The following is a 19,139-nucleotide window of genomic DNA, read 5'->3' as shown; positions in this document are numbered from 1 at the left end:
GGCTCTGCTCTGCCCCTACTCCAATTGGGGTGACGTGTCTGCCATGCCGGCAAGCCGCTGGGCCTGTTCCGCCGGTCGGTCGCAGGTCTGCCTACCTTGCGGGCGCAGGTGGCGGCTCTGCTCTGCCCCTACTCCAATTGGGGTGTCGTGACTACCACGCCGGCAGGTTGCTGGGCCTGTTCTGGGCGCGGGCGGCAGCTCTGCTCTGCCCCTACTCCAATTGGGGTGACGTGTGTACCACGCCGGCAGGCCGCTGGGCCTGATTCGCTGGTCTGTCGCGGGTCTCCCCAGGACATCTTGACTACTCACCCTTTCACCAAGATCTCTAACTGGAGCAGCGGCAACACCTACTTCCACATCACCATTGGGAACCTGGTGCGCGGAAGCAAACTGCTCTGTGAGACGTCACTGGTGAGAACTCTTCCTGGCGTGGGTCCCAGTCTCTCTTGCAGCTTCGGCCATCCTCTCCTCCCAACCCCTACAACAGGAATGTAGGGGGTGGCCTGGGGTCAGGGTCAAGGGTCAGGTTGGTAATCAGTTCAGTTTGAGGCTAGCTTAAGCCTGGGGTCTTAATCTGGGGCTGAGGACTAGATCCCTCATTCAACTTCTTTTTCATTATCTGGGGATTGAGCCTGTAGTTGTAGCCTGTTTGCCCTGAGTTCGACAGTAGAACCGTTAGCACTGAGGCCTCTTGGACCAAACTCAAACTTTCAAGGTATCCAGGATGTGAAGGACCACAGGCTACATGCTTATTGTGGGATCATACAGCTTAGAACCTGAGTCATCTGGCTGGATAACTCCAAACCCTCAATTGTGTCGATGGAAAGACTGAATGCTGAGTGGGACAGGATTTGCCTTGGTCGTGGTTCTGGTTCTGTTCACTGCAGAGTGTCCTAGGAGCTGTCTGGGTCTAAATGGCTGGGCTTGGTTTCACTTTGTGCTCTGCTTATTTTCCCACCCCTGCTCCCAGGGCTACAAGATGGATGACCTCCTTACTTCCTACATCAGCCAGATGCTCACAGCAATGAGCAAGCAGCGGGGCTCCAGGAGTGGCAAGTAAACAGTGGAAGGAGGTGCTGTCTCTGTGCCTGCTCTCCAAGGAGCAGCTGGCTCAGGCCCATCCATTACTCCTGAAGCAGGGAGGACCTTTGCCATCCAGGCATGGAGGCTGGGCTGGCCATCTACCGCAAACCACACCAATTGGGGCTCTGAACTATCTCCCAGTGAGGTCAACTTCCCTCCACCTGTGCATGGCGCCTGTGTTAGCTCTCATCCTAGCTTGCTGTGGTCTTCCCAGTGCAAGAACCTGTGCTCCTTCAGTGCCTCTCCTGTCTCAGACTGTATCTATCACGTGACCCCCTTTGACTTTCTGTGTACTGTGGGGGCAGAGGAATTGAGAGCTCTCCATACTGGGAACAACCAAATCAAGGCATTGAATAGGATACTCTGAAACTCAAGGGACTAGGTCACTTCCCCTACGTGCAGCATCCTTGGCTGGGGTGAGGAACATGGACAACTTTTGCATATTCCAATGTTGAGTGCCGAGTCCTGCTAAAGTCTCCCTGATCATCTCAGGGCATAAAAGTACATGTTTTGTCCTCTGGTCCTACAGTGTCTTTGCTAGGGGAGGGGCAGAGATCTACAAAAAAGTGTGCTACTTCCTTGGTCTGTGGCTGCCTGGCCAAGCTGCTCTGGGTTTGATTTTGGAGTGCTTTAGTTCAAGGTATGCTTGAAAGTGTCTTAAATGGATCAGATGGCACCACAGTGGGTTGGAGGAAAGTGCTGGACATCAAGTCTGAGATGTGGGGACTTCATTGTGCGTGGGCTGGGAGATTAGAGGAGGAACCGTCTTCTGGGTCTTAACTAGGACCAGGGGAACCAGAATGGTCCTTGCACCCTGCCAGACAATTCTCTTTGGCTCATCAAGCCATATCAAGAACCCCCCAAACAATGCTTATGTCCAGTGGGTGTTTGCAAAATGTTGCTTTGCATCCAGGATGAGACAACCAATTTTGGGCATGACTGGGGTAGGTCTGGAGATAGGAGCTTCAGGCAGAGGTGATTCGGGAATGGGGAATCTCCTGGGTTATAGCTGGGTTGAGTGCTTAGAGACACATCAGTGTGAGATAGGAGTGTTTGTGATTTGCCCTCAAGTTAGAGCTAGGTCCTGCTTTCCCTCACACATTCAAGTGTCTGGGTCATCCACACCTATGTGCCCAACCACCCTCCAGGAAGTGCTATTCCTGATCTCCCCAGCTGACATTACCCCTGGGGGACACTGGTGATTTTATATCCCTCTTAGGGGACACTGGTGGTTTGGCAAGCCCTGGCAGAATAATATCCTCCTTGAGGAATATTTGTGGTTTGACATTGGCATCATTCTTGGAGGGCATGGATGGTTTTTTGGTAAACCCTGGTTAGGTTTTTTTGAGGACCTCCTCTTTGAGGACTGTTATAAAATGGAATGAGTTTAGGTATCTGACGTTTCTTTTGATTCAAGCTGGCTAGTAGATGGTCAGAGTTCAAGAGTTTTCCATGACTATTTTTCTATTGTAGAAACTGTTTTCTGAATGTCTGTGGAGGTTAGAAAAGACAGATTCTTCAAGTGTCAATTGCCCAGTTCTTGTTTGCTCTATGTGAACTTGCTAAATGTTAAAACAGCCTCCACCTCCAGACTCAGCTTGTTCTCTACTCTTCCACTCCCAAGCTTTTATGCAAGCTTAGAGATGGTCCTCCAGTTTTGTGTGGGGCAAAAAAGTTTGTGTGAGGCTAAATTTAACCAAGGAAACTCTTATAAGAGAGGGACTAACACTAGCTTCCAGGTTATGCATTTTACAGTATAAGATGATTTGCTTCCAATATGGAATTAAGTTAGAAATTGATAACAAAGATATCTGAAAAAGTTGGGGCTGAGAGTGTAGCTTAGTGGTAAGATTATGGATTTATTTAGCATGTGTGAGACTCTGGGTTTCAATCCTAATGCCTTAAATTTCCCAAAAAAGATATCTGGAAAATCCCCTAATTTTTGGAAACTAACATACTTTTTTAAAAACATATTTTTTAATTGACAGTAATTGTACCTACTTATGGGGTTCTATGTGACATCTTAACACATTACATTGTGTAATAAGCAGATCAGTTGACATATCTATTACCTCAGACATTTTTCATTTCTTTTGGCTGAGAATGTTCAAATTCCTTTCTAATAACTACTTGGAAATATTCAATTAATTGTCAACTTCTATTTATCCTAATGTCCTCCTATCCAGCTCCACCCCTATACTGGCTAACCATTATGCTCTTTCCATCCCTCCTTCCCCTACATCCTTCCCAGGCTCTGTAAACACTATTATATCCTCTACTTTTATGAAATTAACTTTTTAGCTTTACACATATAAATGAGAACTTAGGGTATTTGTCTTTCTTTGCTTAACTTATTTCACTTAAAATCCTTTAGATCCACTCATTGTTGCTGCACAGAATTCATTCTTGTCAACAGAATTTCATTCTTTATAGCTGAATAACATTCCATGGTATATGTATACCACATTTTCTTTATCCATTCATCCACTGATGAATACCTAGGTTGATTCCTTATCTTGGATTTTGTGAATAGTGCTACCATAAACATGAGTGCAGATGCCTCTTTATTACTACAGGACATGTGGATCATGTGGTAGATCTACTTCTAATTTTTTGAAGCATTTCCATATTGTTTCCCATAAATGGCAATACTAATTTATTTTTCCACCAACAGTGTCTGAGAATTTCCCTTTGCATCCTCGCCAGCATTTGTTATTTGTCTTTTTGAAAATAGCTATTCTAACCGGGGTGACATAATCTCTCATGGTTTTGATTTGCCTGTCCCTGATGATTGGTGATGCTGAACACTAAAAAAATTTTATATTTTATATGGACATTGTGATTCTCTTTTGAGAAATGCTTATTCAGGTAATTCACTCATTTTTAAATTAAATTATTTGTGTTTTACTATCAAGTTGTTTGAGTTCCTTATATACCCTGGAAATTACTCACTTAACAGATGAATGATTTGCTAATATTTTCCTTCATTCTTCAGGTTGTTTCTTCATTTTGTTGAGTTTCCTTTGCTATACACAATATTTTTAGTTTGAATCGCATTTGTTCATTTTTGGGTTTGGTGCCTGTGCTTTTGTGGTCATGTCCAAAAAACTCTTTGCTGAGATTAATGTCCTGAAGCATTTCCCTTATGTTTTCTTCTAGTGGTTTCAGTCTTGAGTCTTGTCTCTGATCCATTTTGTGTTGGTTTTTGTATGTAGTGAGTGATATAGGAATCTAGTTTCTTTTTTCTACCAATGGATACATATTTTTTGCAGCGTCATTTGTTGAGGAGACTTTCTTCAATGTATATTCTTTGATTTTGTGAAAAAATGTGATTGCTTTTATGAAAGCACCATGTGATTTTGGTTACTGTCATTTTATAGTATGTTTTATAGTCAAGTATTATGACCCCTCCAGTCTGTTATTTTTGCTTGGGATTGCACTGGCTCTTTGGGGTATTTTGTGGTTCCATACAAATTTTAGGAGTCTTTTCCTTGTCTTTGAAGAATGTCATTAGTAATTTGACAGTAAATTAATAGCATCAAATTTGTAAACTGATTGGGTTATATGGTCATTTTTAACAATATTAATTCTTTAAATCCATGAAGATGGGATATCTTTCCATTCTTTGCATCCTCTTCAATTTCTTTCAGTGTTCTGTAATTTTCATTGTAGCAGTAATTAATGTCCTTGATTAAATTTATTCCTAGGTGAGTTTCCTCCCATTTTGGTAGCTACCGTGAATGGGGCTGATATTTTGATCTTTTTCTCACCAATTTTGTTATTGGATATAAAAAAAGCTACTGATTTTTCTGTTGATTTTGTGTCCTGCAACCTTACTGAATTTGTTGATCAGTTTTGAAGCAGTTTGTAGGTTTTTCTATATATAGAATCATGTTATCAGCAGACATCCCCTTTATTTCCTTCTCTTATATTACTCTAGCTAAGACTTCCAATGTTATATTGAACAAGAGGTGGAAGCGGATATCCTTGTCTTGTTCCTAATTTTAGAGAAAACTCATCTTTTCCACATTCAGTATGATATAGGCTATGAAATTGCAGGACACAAAAAACCCCTATTGTAATATTTTTTATGTGCCATCAGATTCCATTTTTTTAAGAATTTCTGTATTTATGTTGACCAGGGATATTGGTCTGTAGTTTCCTTCTTTTTCTTTTCTTCTGTTATATATATATGTATGTATATACATATTCATATGTATATGTACTCAGTGTACATTTTCTTTATCATATATATATACACATATATATATATTCCACTTCCCTTATAGGAAAGGACCAAGGAGTAGGAGATGGGAAGGGAGGAGGGAAGTGATGGGGACTGATATTGGTCAAATTATATTACTATATTGTGTGCATGTACTAATATGTAACAACAACAAATTCCATCATTATGTACCACTATAATTCACCAATAAAAAATATGGGGAAAAAAACCAGACCGAATCCTTTCCCTCTTGGAGCTTATAACCTGGGGTGTTTGGCAAGGGCTCTCTGCTTCAAAACTGGCACTTCTTGCTGCATCCTCTGAAGAGGAAGAATGCTGTGTCTTCACATGGTAGAAGGAACAGAAGGGCAAAAAGGGACTAAGATGCTCCCTTCACTTTTCTTTTTTGAAGCATTTTTATTTTAGCAGTTAAAGGGGGAGTTAAAGGAAAATCAATGACATAGACAATAAAATTAATATTATATGTTAAAAATATGTATAAAAAATAAGAACAGTTGTCTCCTCCATTAGAGCTAACTGGCCAATTTATCTGAAATTGTAATTTTCCTTATCCCAATTTTTTCCTTATCCCAATTTTTTCCTTTCTTTTTTGTACCTGCTTCATATTTCCTTCCCTCCTACACTCAGTCCTCCCCTTTCTTATTTCTGTAGCTCTTGCCAGTTAACTAGATGCTATTATTTTACTTGATAAATATTGTGTAGCTGTACCCCTAGGCTGTAAGCCTTGGCCCCTTTCCTCCACTGATCTCCCTTTGATTTACATGAGATCCACCAGTACCTTTCTTTTCCTTTTTCCTCTCTAGCTTCCACATGAGAGAAAACATACCTCCCTTGACCTGAATTTGACTTTCACTTAACATAGTGGTTAGTGGTCTCTAGTTCCATCCATTTTCTTACAAATACCATAATTTCATTTTTCTTTATGGCCGCACAAAACTCTGTTGTGTACATTTTCTTTACCCATTCATTCACTGATAGATACCAAGACTGGATTCAAAGTTTGGCTATTGTGAACTGTGCTGCTGTAAATATGAGTATACATATATCATCATAGTATGCTTATTTTAATTCTTCAGGCTAAATACCGAGGTGTGATATAGGTGGGTCATATGGCAGTTCCATACCTAGTCTTTTAAGGAACCTCCACACTGGTTCCTAGTAGTTGTACTGATTTACAGTTCCATCAAGAACATAAAAGTGTTCCTTTTTCTCTATATCTTTTCCAGCATTTATTATTTGTATTCTGTTGACTGCAATTCTGACTAGTGTGAGATGGAACCTCAATGTAGTTTTGATTTGCATTTCCATAGCAGCTAACAATGTTGAACATTTAAAAAATATATTTGTTGGCTATTTGTATTTCTTCTTTTCAGAAGTGTCTGGTTCTTTTTCCCATTTATTAATTGGGTCATTGGATTTTTTTTTTGTAATGTGTTTTGAGTTCTTTATATATATATATATATTCTAGATATTAATGCTGTCAGAAGAGTAGCTAGCAAAAATTTTCTCCAATTCTGTAGGTTCTCTCTTCATAATTGTTTCTTTTGCTTTTCAGAAGCTTTTAAATTTAATGTCATCCATTTATTAACTCTTGGCATTATTTCCGGAGATTTAGGTAGGGGTCTTAATAAGAAAGTCATTGCCTAAGCCTATATGCTAGAGTGTTGACCCTGTATTTTCTTCTAGGAGTTTCATAGTTTCTATTCTAACTCCTAGGTCTTTGATTCATTTTGAGTTGATTTTTGTGCAGGGTGAGAGATAAGGGTCCAGTTTCATTCTTCTACATACGGACAACCAGTTTTTCCAGCACCATTTGTTAAAAAGCTGTCTTTTCTCCAATGTGTGTTTTTAGCATCTTTGTCAAGGATCAGATGACTATAGATGTGTGGGTTTCTCTGTTTCTTCTATTGTGTACTACTCGTCTATGTGTCTTTTTTTTTTTAATCTTTATTTTTATGTGGTGCTGAGGATTGAACCCAGTGCCTCACATGTGCGAGACAAGTGCTCTACCATTGAGCTACAACCCCAGCCCTATGTTTCTGTTTTATGTAATACCATGCAGCTTTTGCTACTATAGCTTTATAGTATAACTCTAAGTCAAGTATTGTGATACCTCCAGCATTGCTTTTCTGGTTTAAAATTGTTTTTGGCTATTCTGGGTCTTTTACTCTTCTAAATGTTAGGACTATTTTTCCCCATAGTTCTATGAAGAATGTCATTGGTATTTTGATGGGGATTGCATTGAATCTGTATATTGCTTTTGATAGTAAGGTCATTTTAACATTAATTCTGCCTATTCATGAACATGGGAGGCCTTTCCATCTTTTGAGGTCTTCAATTATTCCTAGGTATTTTATTTATTTTTTGAAGCTAGTGTGAATGGAATTGTTTTCCATATATATATATATATATATATATATATATAGTAGTTGGCCACAATATCTTTATTTTATTTATTTTTATGTGGTGAAGATCAAACCCAGAACTTTGCACGTGCTAGGCAAGGACTCTACAGCTGAGCCACAACCCCATTCCATTTCTTTCTCAACAGCTTCACTGTTGGTATACAGGAAAGCTATTGATTTTTGTATGTTGATTTGTAACCTGCTACCTTGCCAAATTTGTATATTAGCTCTAGCAGTCTTTTGGTGGAATCCTTTGGATCTCTAGGTAAAGAATCAAATCATCAGCAAACAGTGATAATTTGATTCCTTCCTTTCCTATTTTTATCCCTTTTATTTCCTTTTCTTGCCTAATTGCTCTGGCTAGAATTTCTAGCACTATATTAATTAGAAGTGGTGAGAGTGAACATCCTTGTCTTGTCCCAGATTTTAAAGGAAATGTTTTGTTTTCCCCCATTTATTATGAGGTTGCCTCCTCCCACCCCCATATAGTCTTTATGATGTTAAGGTAGATTCCTTCTATCCTAGTTTTTTCAGTGTTTTTATCATGAATTGGTGCTGAATTTGGTCAACGGACTTCTCTGCATCTACTAAGATGACTAATTTTTGTCCTTAATTCTAACCATGTAATGAATTACATTTATTATTTTGTATATATTAAACCATCCTTACATTTCTGGAATAAAACCAACTTGGTTATGGTGTACATTTTCTTAATATGTTGTTGAACAAGATTTAATAATTTTTATTAAGTATTTCTGTACCACAATTCATCAGGGACATTGGTCTATAGTTTTTCTTTCCTTGAAGTCTCATTATCTGGTTTTGGTATGAATGTGATACCGGCTTCACAGAATGAATTTGGAAGTCAATTTTAACTTTATGAAGAATAAAATTTATAAAGTCACTTTCAATTTTATGAAATAACTTGAGAAATATTGGCAGTAGTTCTTTAAAGGTCTGGTAAAATTCAGATGAGAATCCATTTGGTTCTGGGCTTTGATTTGCTGGAAGGCTTTTTATTACTGCTTCTATCTCATTACAAGTTATTCATCTGTTTAGGTGTCCTATGGCCTCTTGATTCAGTTTTGGTAGATTGTATTTGTATAGAAATGTATCCATTTATTCTTTGTTTTCCACCTTATTGGAGTGTAAGTTTTCAAAATAGTCCCTAATGGCTCATTGCATTTGTGAGATGTCAGTGATGATTTCTTCTTTTTCATCTCTAATTTTGTTAACTTGGGTTTTCTCTTTTTCCTTTGATTATTTTGGCTAAGGGCTCATCAGTCTTGCTTATCTCTTCAAAGAACCAACTCTTTGTTTCATTGATCCTTTGTATTTTTTTATTCTCAAGTTCATTGATTTTGGCTCTGATCTTATTTCCTTTATTTTACTCATTTTGAAATTTGTTTGTTCTTCTTTTTCAAGGGCCTTTTAGATGCATCATTAGGTTGTTTAATTGGGATCTTTCTGATTTTCTTATGTAGGTACTCACAGCTATAAACTTGCCTCTAAGAACTGTCTTCACAATGTCCCAGAGGTTCTGGTATTTGTTATCACAATTATCATCTAAGAATTTTTAAATTTCTCCCTTGATTTCTTCTATTAACCATTCATCATTTAAGAGAGTACTGTTCAATCTCCATGAGTTCATATAATTTCTGTAAGGTTTATATTGTGTGTTAATTTTGAATTTCATTCCAATCATGATCAGATAAGATGCAAGTGATTAGATCAATAATTTTGTGTTTCCTAAGAGTTGTTTTGTAGCCTAAAATATGGTCTCTTTTGGAAAAGGTTCCATGAGCAGCTAAGAAGAAAGTGAATTTAGGTGTTGTTGGATAAAATATTCTACAGATGTCCATTGGTATTTATTATTTTTTAGGTCTTTAGAATCTTTACTGAGTTTATGTCTGGATGACCTCTCTATTGGTGACAGAGGTGTGTTGAGACCATCCAGTATTATTGTATTATAGTCTGAGTCTTTAAACTGAATGGTATCTGTTTTATATAATTAGGTACACCAACATTTGGGGCATAAATATTTACTGTCACAATATCTTCTTGTTGGATTGTGTCCTTTACCAGTGTGAAGTGAACTGTGTTTCTTCTGATTGATTTTGGCTTGAAGTCTGCTTTGTTGAATATAAGCATAGCTATGCCTGATGTTTTTGGGTTCCATTTGCATTATATATCAATTCCCATCCTTTCACTTTTATCCTATGGCTGTTTTTGCCTGTTAAGTCACGTCTCTTGAAAACAGCATATACTTGGGTCTTGTTTTTAAATCTATTTTGCCACCCTGTTTATTTTAATAAGAGTTAAGAGCATTACAGTCAATGTTATTATAGAGGTTTACTAATTCCTACCCCATGATTTATTTCTAATGTTTATTTGGTCCTGTTTCTCATTTGCTTAACTACTCTTCAAATGAGATTTGTCCATTTGAGAGGTCTATGGTTTTTGATTTCTTTTATGTGTAGTATTTCTTTTAAGTATTTTTTTCTGTGGTGCCAGTTTAGTAGTCATGTATTCTTTTAGTTTCTGCTTATCTTAGATTTTTATTTCTTCCTTAATTTTATAGGATAGTTTTGCTAGATGTAGAAGTCTTGGTTGAATTATTTTCTTTCAGGACTTGCATCATTTCAAGCCCTCTAAGTGTGACCTGACGCTTTTCTCTTAGGGCTTTTAAAATTCTATCCTTGTTCTGGACATTAGGCATTTTAATTATAAAGTGTCATGGAGAGGTTCTTTTTTGATCTTGCCTATTAGAGGTTCTGAATGGATGTCCATCTCATTCTGGAGGTTTGGATAATTTTCTGTTATTATTTCCAAGAAGTTGTTATCCATCCCATTATCATGCATCTCAAAACCCTCCTCAATTCCAGTGATTCTTAAATTTGGTCTCTAAATGTTGTGTCAGAGTTCTTGTGTATTCTGATCATGGTTACTTCTTTTCCTTTCTTTAATGCTGTCTAAATGTTCAATGCTGGCCATTTTGTCTTCCAGGCCTGAGATTCTGTCTTCATCATGGTCGACAAAATGAGAGAGATTTTCAACTGAACATCTTATTGTGTCTTTCATCCAAGATTTTTTTTCAATATTTCAATCTCTTTATTGAATTTCTCATTCATATTCTGTACTTACTAACTTCAGTTGTTTTTCTGTATTCTTTTGGAATTTGTTGAGCGTTTTTATAATAATTCTTTTGAATTCTTTATCTGATATTCCATCCACTTCAATATCTTTGGAGTCAGTTGCTGGCGAATTATGAATTTTAGGAGATTCCATGTGTCTTGTTTTTTCACATTTCTTGTAGTCGTGTGTTGGATCTTATGCATCTATTGAAAGGGATTTCTCTTCCACTCTTATGAGTGGGCCTTTTTAGGGCACAGTCTTCACTTGCCAAAGTGTCCTAGAGTGATCTAGATTGAGACCACCTCATAGGTATGGTATTCTGTTTTTGTTACAGCAGCAGATGTCCATAGAGGGGGACCTTGGGGCCCACTCCTGTTTCTACTTGGGGCTTGGACATCAGTTTGGGTGTTTGTCTCTTCTATTCTTTGTATTATAGATGAGGATTGAGTATTATTAATTTGTGTGTGTAGCAAGGTGCACTGTCTTTTGGTTGAGTGTAGTTGAGCAGCAAAGTTTCTACAGCAAAAACAATAAGTAACCATAAACTAGACCTGGCATTAAAGAAAACAACAGGTGTCAATTATGTCATCCACAGCAGTAATATTTGCAACAGCACTAATGGTAGGGGAAGAGTTATATAAACCAATCAGTTCTAAAAGATGGTAAGAGTAGAGCTAATTAAGAAAATGAATGTTACAGGAGGTAGTAAAGAGTTTACTATTTCAAAAAGTGAACAGAGAGAATAGCAGAAAAGATGTAGCAGGTGATGGTTATAACAAAGGAGGAAAAAATAGAGGTAACAAAGTAAAGGGAGAGAGAAATAGAGAAGAATAGAATTTGGCTGTTAGCAGGAGAAAAGCAAGAGAAACAAATGAAAACAACATAAAACGAAAATATACAATCCAAAACCCTAACCCTCAAGAGATAAGGCAAGGAAAAATAACCACATTAAAAAATGCTAAGAAGTAAGGAAAATAAAACATATGTTCATGAACCACTCAGCACAAAACACACACACACACACACACACGTGCATAAAAAAAGAAAAAGGATTTTTAATGAAAAGTGAAGGAATCATTTCCACTGAGATGGTCAAAATAATCAATGAGAATAATGGTCATTGTCTATGCCCGACTTTCTTTCTGGTTCTTCTGGGGGTTGTTAACCCCATTCCTCTTTTTACTTTGCTCTCCAAGTTGCCAGTTGGAGTGGCTTAATACTGAAACTGGTTCAAATAAGTCTCAGCTTATCTTCTCACCTGTATGAGGTAGGATGGGTTGGGAATTACTGTCAGTTGGAGTTTTACCTGCACCGACCAGATCCTTGTACTCCTAGGGTGAAGCTGCTGCAGAGTTCTATGAAGGGAGTTCTGGGGCCAGGGCTTAGGTCTAATTGGGTCTCAGGGGCTTTGTTGGGTGGTATCTGCTATAGAGAGATTAGATCAACACACCCCTGGGGCCTGGCAATTGCCAATCTATTGGGAGTATGGATCTCAGGAGCCTTGTAGGGCAGGGGAACCAATCTTCCACACACACTGCTGCCCATGTACACAGTCTTCCTAGGCTTAGTCCCTGAGTGTATTCACACCTGCCCATTCAGATGCCAGAAGCTGGTCATGTGAGCTGCCAGAATCAAAGGAGAAGTGAATTGGGTTCCCCTTTGCTTTTCTGACTTGCATCCTCCTGACTGATATCTTCTCTGTACCTGTTTTGCTCCCATTCTGCTAAGTACATCCTAGGCACTTGCTGGGACCCTGTGGTAGTGTTTCCTGTAATCTCACAGCTTCACAGCAGTAGCTGCAACTTGGCTGCCTCAGATTGGCTCCTGCCTCAGCTCTCCATGGCCACTTTAGAAACACAGCATTTTTCAAACACCAGTCTAGGCTGCTTTTCTGATCTCAGGTTTTTCAGTACTAAATCTTTCTGTTGTGTCTCCCCCTGTGTTCTCCCTCCCTCTATGCTGAACCAGCTCCACTAATGCTGCTACTACCATGTCAAAACCAGCTTGGCTTTAATGTAGTCTTTCTGATATTGGTCCTGAAAACCAGGATCAGGTCCCAGTGTTGAGGAATAAACACCTGAGAAACACCAAAGCAAGAGGAGGGGACCCAGAGCTGGTGCCCATGGGAGTGGAGGTGTCTTGCATTTTTATAGTTGTCAGGTTTGCTACTAAAAAGCAGGAAAAGAGCTGCCCAAAGGGTAATTGCTTGTGTTGGAGAGTGCAATCTTTCTCCTCCCCTGGAGGTGTTAGCAACTGATTGATGAGGAACTCTATCTACCCATTTCCTTTTTCTTTCATAATCAGCTACCTGTCCTTTGCCCCAGTCTCATTTCTTCTTTTAATGTAACCACATTTCTGAGTCTCTAAGAAACTCTGTCCAATACTGAGTTTTAGTGAAATGCCTCTTTCATGCACCTTGCTGAGAAGCAGTATTCCTGCTGCCTGAATCCCAAGTTACAGAGTAACCACAAATGCAGTCTTCCTCTAATCTTCCATCTTGAATCAATCCTTCAACTTATAAGAGCATTACCCATTCATGAAAGTAGAAGTTTTGGGTTCATAACAATCACTTCCCCAAAAGCTTTACCTCTTAATACTATCACATTGGGTATTAGGTTCCAACATATGAATTTTGGAGGGATCAATACAAACTATAGCAACAACACATCACAATCTATGATATACTTAGGAGGCAATACAAAAGCATATGTAGGAGGAAAGCTGAATCAGTAAATGACTACATTTGAAAAGAAAGTCTCAAATCAATGATTTCAGCTACCATCTTAAGGAGTTAGAAAAAGAGCAAATTGAACCCAAAATAAATAAAAGAAAATAATAATTAGAGTGGGATATGAAGATATTTTTGTGCACCCATTTTTATAACAGCAATAATAGTAATAGTCAAAAGGCAGAAGCAACCCAAGTATCCATCTATGGGTAAATGGAAAAACATGGTATAAACATGAGACGGAATATTATTCAACTTTAAAGAGGAAGGAAATTCTAACAACGCTACAACATGGATGAAACTTGAAAATGTTATGCCAAATGAAATAAGGAGGTCAGAAAAGGGCAAATACCATACAATTTTACTCACTAAGCAGAGAAGTTGGTCACAGAAACAGAAAGTAGAATGGTGGTTGCCAGAGGCTGGGGGAAAAGGGGAATGACAAAAAGTTATATTTAAGGTATCTAACTTGATTTTTTTTATATACCTACATATTGTGAAATAGTCACCATAATCAAGCTAATTAACATATCCAACATACCACAATTACTATTTATTTAATTTTAATGGTGAGAACCTTTATGTTCTACTCTCTTAGCAAATTTCAAGTAAACAATATAATGTTGTTAACTATAATCACATTGCTGTACATAAGATCTTCAGAACTTGTTCCATCTTCATAACTGAAACTTTGTACCCAACATTTACCCTGTTAACCCTCCCCTACCCCATGGCAATCACCATTTTACTCTCTGCTTCTGAGTCTATTTTAGATTTCACATATAAGTGAGTTCATGTAGTGTCTTTCTATGTCTAGCTTACTTCACTTAGTAAAATGTTCCTCCATGTTTACCCATGTTATCATAAATGGCAGGATTTATCTTCTTTTAAGGGTTAACAATATTCCACTGTATAAATATACCGTATTTTATCCATTCATCTATTGATGGACATTTAGGTTATTCTCTTATCTTGGCTATAGTGAATAGTGCTACAGTACACAGAGGAGTAGAAATATCTCACAGGTTGACTTAATTTCCTTTTCAAATATACCCAGTACTGGATCAAATGGTAGTTCTACTTTTAATTTGCTAAGGAACCTCTACATTGTTTTCCATCATAGTTTTGATAATTTGTATTTTTACAACAATGCACAGGGTTCTCTTTTTCCACATCATTGTCAACACTTGTTATCCTTCTTCTGATTATAGCCATTCTAGCAAATGCAAGGTAATATTTCATTGTGGTTTTAATTTGCATTTCCCTAGTCATTAGTGATACTGAGTAATTTTTTATAACCCATTGGCCATCTGTATGTCTTCTTTTGAGAAATGTCTATCTGGGCAATTTGCCTATTTTTAAATCAGGTTGTTTGCTATTGAGTTGTTTGAGTTCCTTATATATTTTGGTATTAACCCCTTATCGGAAGTATGGTTTGCAACTATTTTTTCCCATCCTACAGGTTGTCTTTTCATTCTGTTGACTGGTTCCTTCTCTGTGCAAAAGCTTTTTTAGCTTGATGTAGTCCTGCTTGTCTGTGTTTTGCTTTTGTTGCCAATGTTCTTGAAGTCATATCCAGACCAATATCAACAAACTTTCCCCCTGTTTTCTTCTAGTTGTTTTATGATTTCAATCTTTTTTCAATTCAGTTTGTTTTATAGGTTGAAAAAGTTGGGATATGGGCTCCAGTGATAACTGTACAATGTGGATGTAATTAATACCCCTGAACTGTATTTAAAATGGTTATAATAATAAACTTTGTTATATATATTTTAATTACAGTTTAAAAAAGGACAAGTAAAAAGAATGTTTAAGATTGGTGTTAAAAGTTTTATTTTATGTTGTCTAGCCTATTTAATACATACTCTGTTCATCTTCTTTTTCAAATCCCAGTCAATCTTCAAAATCCAATTCTAATTCTTCCCTAGATTAATTCTAAAATAATGTAACTTTTAATTTTCTGGATCCCAAGAAATATACTGCCTAAATGAGTTTATTTGGCAATTAATCATGTTATACCATGAAGAATTAAATATATGAATTTATTTATATTTGTTTTGACTCTTGCAATACACCGAATCTTATTTGAGGGAAATGGCAATATCCTATTCTTGTCTTCAAGCAAGAAGACAGGCTCTAGAGCTTATACCTGGGTTTGATTAATGATATATTTTTAAATATTCCATTTTTATCTCATCATACTTCTTCTTTCACTTGGTAGATCCTAGGCTTGCCTTCCTTGGGCTCCTCCAGATGACAGGGATCCAGGCATGTGTTGTAGTTCTGGATTTCTTTCAAGGCCAATGGCCGTGGGGTGGGTATGGGATTATGCCCTTGGTGAATCAGTGAGCCGCATGGTATTAGGAAGCATCCGCAATACACTAGATCATACAATGTGTGTATGGAATAAGATGCTTGCCCCTGACTCATGCCCATGCCACTATCATTCCCTGGCATAGGATGGCATCACTATTGCACCTATCCCCTAGTCTTCGAGAGCCTGGGTGATCACAGAGGGGGCCAAAGAATACACCACTTACCTTCTGGCTTCCTGAGAGGGTGCCTTTATTACATGCTGATATTCACCACAGTCATTCCTTAGAAGAATACTATGGAAGTGTTAGAACGTAAAGACAACTGTTGTAAGACAACCCAGAAAGCAACTAGCTCCAGTTCCAAGACCACGTGTCACAGTTTCTCATTTGCCTATCCCTTTGAGAGGCACTCTTTATAGAAAGCCTGGTCCAGAATGGTTATGTAGAAAGCCTGGATGACCCTTCTGTATGACTTCTGGACAACTCCTCACCATCAACAGCTTAAGGCACACAGAGGAAGAGGAAGAAGAAGAAGAAGGAGACAGGTGTGGCTAATTTTTCTTTGGTTGAATTTTAAAGGAGGATGTGGTAGAATGTAGTGTTACAAAGGATTCTTCGGAGTGTACTGATGTGATCTCTTGAATTTGTGTTTCAGATGAGTACTCAGTGGAGGGCATTGCTAGCTCTGCTAGCTCATCTGTCTTCAAGGAGGTAACTGTAGTTTGGAAGGTAGACTCGCTGTTATCCTCCCAGGGGGATGCTTGGGTATGTTCAATGATTTCCGTGGACATCACTGATTTATCATCAGTATCAATAGGTGTCAGTGGTGTGATCTTGTTCTTGGGAGCTTGTACAAAATGGAAACTTTCTGGATGTTTCTGTACATTCCTGGTTAAAGCTGGCTGGAGGGGTATAGGAATCCAAGGAGTTTGCGCGATTCTGGCAGGAGGCTTTACAGGTAAGCGTGAAACTTCTCCACGCTCATTGTGTTCCCCTGAGAGGCTTGTGCTCGGACTATCTGTGGGATAGAAAAGACACAAATATAGATTCCTCAGATGTCACTTCTCCAATCTTTGCCAGTCATGCATGAAATCCAAATCATCTCTCAAATGTTAGCTCCTCACTTACCCAAAGTGCTTTCTTCCAAGCTCTCCCCTTTCTCAGATTTTGTACAAATTTTATTATGATCCTAGAAATCATCCTGGGACTGGCGCTGTTGCTGAAGAGTCTACTGTGAGGCTCTAGTTTACTATGGAGGCCCTCGGAAGGCAAGGACTAACATTTGCTTACAGTTTATGTACTTTACAATCACTGGTTACAAATCAGTTTAAATAGAAAACTGAATACATCCTCAATTAGAATGGGGGCTTTTTAAGGGCACAGCCTATGTTTTGTTTGCCACTAAATACAGAGTGAATAAAAGTGTCTGTCATACAACAAATGCTAAACAAATAATTTTTGTTTGATAGAAAGAAACAAGGTAGAGACTTTAAATAATGTAATTAAAGAATTGAGACTAATCCTTTTGTTTAAGGAAATTAAAAACTAGATGATATAAAAACAAGAAAACTTCTTAAAACTATCAAAGAGTTTAGAACATGGTGAGAAGAACTATGGAGCCAAATCTAGCAAATGAGAATCTGAAAAAGTAAGCCTAGAATGCTTAAGTTATTTTTTCCCTGAGTATATCTGAATCAACAAGAAACATATGAGCTTAATTTTTTTTTGTTAGCTACATAGGAAGAAGGGAATTTTTATTGGACTTGAACTGACTTTGTAGGTCAATTCCATGATAGTTAATATTAGCTTTTCCAATTTGTGATATATTGCTCCAATTATTTAGGTCTTATTTCAGTAAATTTTATAGTTTCCAGTAACTATACCTTCCTTTGTGGGGACTTTCTAAAAAACTTTTTATTGGTGTATTATAATTATACGTAATAATGGAATTCATTATTACATATTTGTGCACACAATATAACAACAAATTTTGGTCAATTTTGTTCCCCAGTTCCCCTTTCCTCCTCCCTCTTTCTGGTCCCCCTTCCTTTATTCTACTGGTCTCTCTTCTATTTTCATGATACCCCCACCCTCCCCACTTTCTCTCTTTATCACAACATATGAAAGAAAACAAATGACTCTTGCCCTTCTGAGTTTGGCTTGTTTTTGCTTAACATAATGATCTCAAGTTCCATCCATTTTCCTGCAAATGACATAATTTCATTCTTCTTTATGGCTGAACAAAACTCCATTGTGCATATATACCACATTTTCTTCATCTACTTGTCTATTGATGGGCACCCAGCCTAGTTCCATAACTTGGCTGCTATGAATTGTGCTACTATAAATATCAAAATGCATCTTTTGCTATAGTATGTGGAGTTTAATTCCTTAGGATAAATAATAAAGAGTGGTATGGCTGGGTCATATGATGGTTCCATTTCTAGTTTTATAAGGAATCTCCACAATGGTTGTACTAATTTATAATCCCACCAACAGTGTAAAAGTGTTCCTATTTCCCCACATTCTACCAAAATTTATCATTATTTGTATTCTTGATGACTGCCAGAGTGAGATGAAATTGCGTGAGGACTTTTTTGATTAAAGCCTATTTAGTCTGATATTAGTATACTTATTCCTCCTTGCCTCTTCACTTACTATTTGTGTGGAATATCTTTATTCATTTTTCCACTTTCAATTCATTTGTCTCTTTGGATCTAAACTGAGTTTCTTGTACAGCATATAGGTGATGGTTCATGTTTTGTCAAATTCATTTTGCTAATCTCATTTTTTAGGGCAGTTTACATTTAAAGCAATAATTACTAAGGAGGGACTTCTGTCACTGTGCTACTTTTTTCCACATGCCTTATAGTTTGGTTTGTTTTTCTTTTGGTCCCTGCCTACATCTCTTTGCCTTTTGATAGTTTTATTCTAATGTGTGTTGGTGTGAATTTGAGTTCATCCCACTTGGAGTTCCTTCAGCTTCTTGGATATTTATACTCATGTCTTTCATCAAAGGATAATAAAATTTAAAAATTTCTAGTGACACTGATTAATAGTTTGAAAATGAAGACACAAAATTATTAAGGAATATGATTATGATTACAGATGCTTCAATTATATATAATAATGAATGTCCTCAGAGATGAGACATTATATATACTTTTTTCTGACAAATATGAAAATTTAGATCAGCAAGTCTTAAACCATCATTTAAGAACTTCTGG

The 19,139-nt window shown here is 37.5% G+C and overlaps 1 protein-coding gene across 11 annotated transcripts in view; it reads left to right on the top strand.

The window, feature by feature from the left end:
• The window catches only part of Myo7a (myosin VIIA), a 79,215-nt gene extending 77,612 nt beyond the window's left edge, over positions 1–1,603 (top strand). For all 11 annotated transcript variants that reach the window (XM_048788006.1, XM_048788012.1, XM_048788011.1 and 8 more), the window contains 2 exons: positions 292–411; positions 971–1,603. In XM_048788006.1, the coding sequence (XP_048643963.1) occupies positions 292–411; positions 971–1,060 (210 nt within the window). In that variant the 3' untranslated portion in view covers positions 1,061–1,603. The remainder of the gene's footprint in view (positions 1–291; positions 412–970) is intronic.
• Positions 1,604–19,139: the final 17,536 nt, after the last annotated feature.

Source organism: Marmota marmota, unplaced genomic scaffold (assembly GCF_001458135.2).
Source record: "Marmota marmota marmota unplaced genomic scaffold, marMar, whole genome shotgun sequence".
NCBI classification, from domain to species: Eukaryota; Metazoa; Chordata; class Mammalia; order Rodentia; family Sciuridae; genus Marmota; species Marmota marmota.
This window is presented reverse-complemented; position numbering and strand designations above follow the sequence as displayed.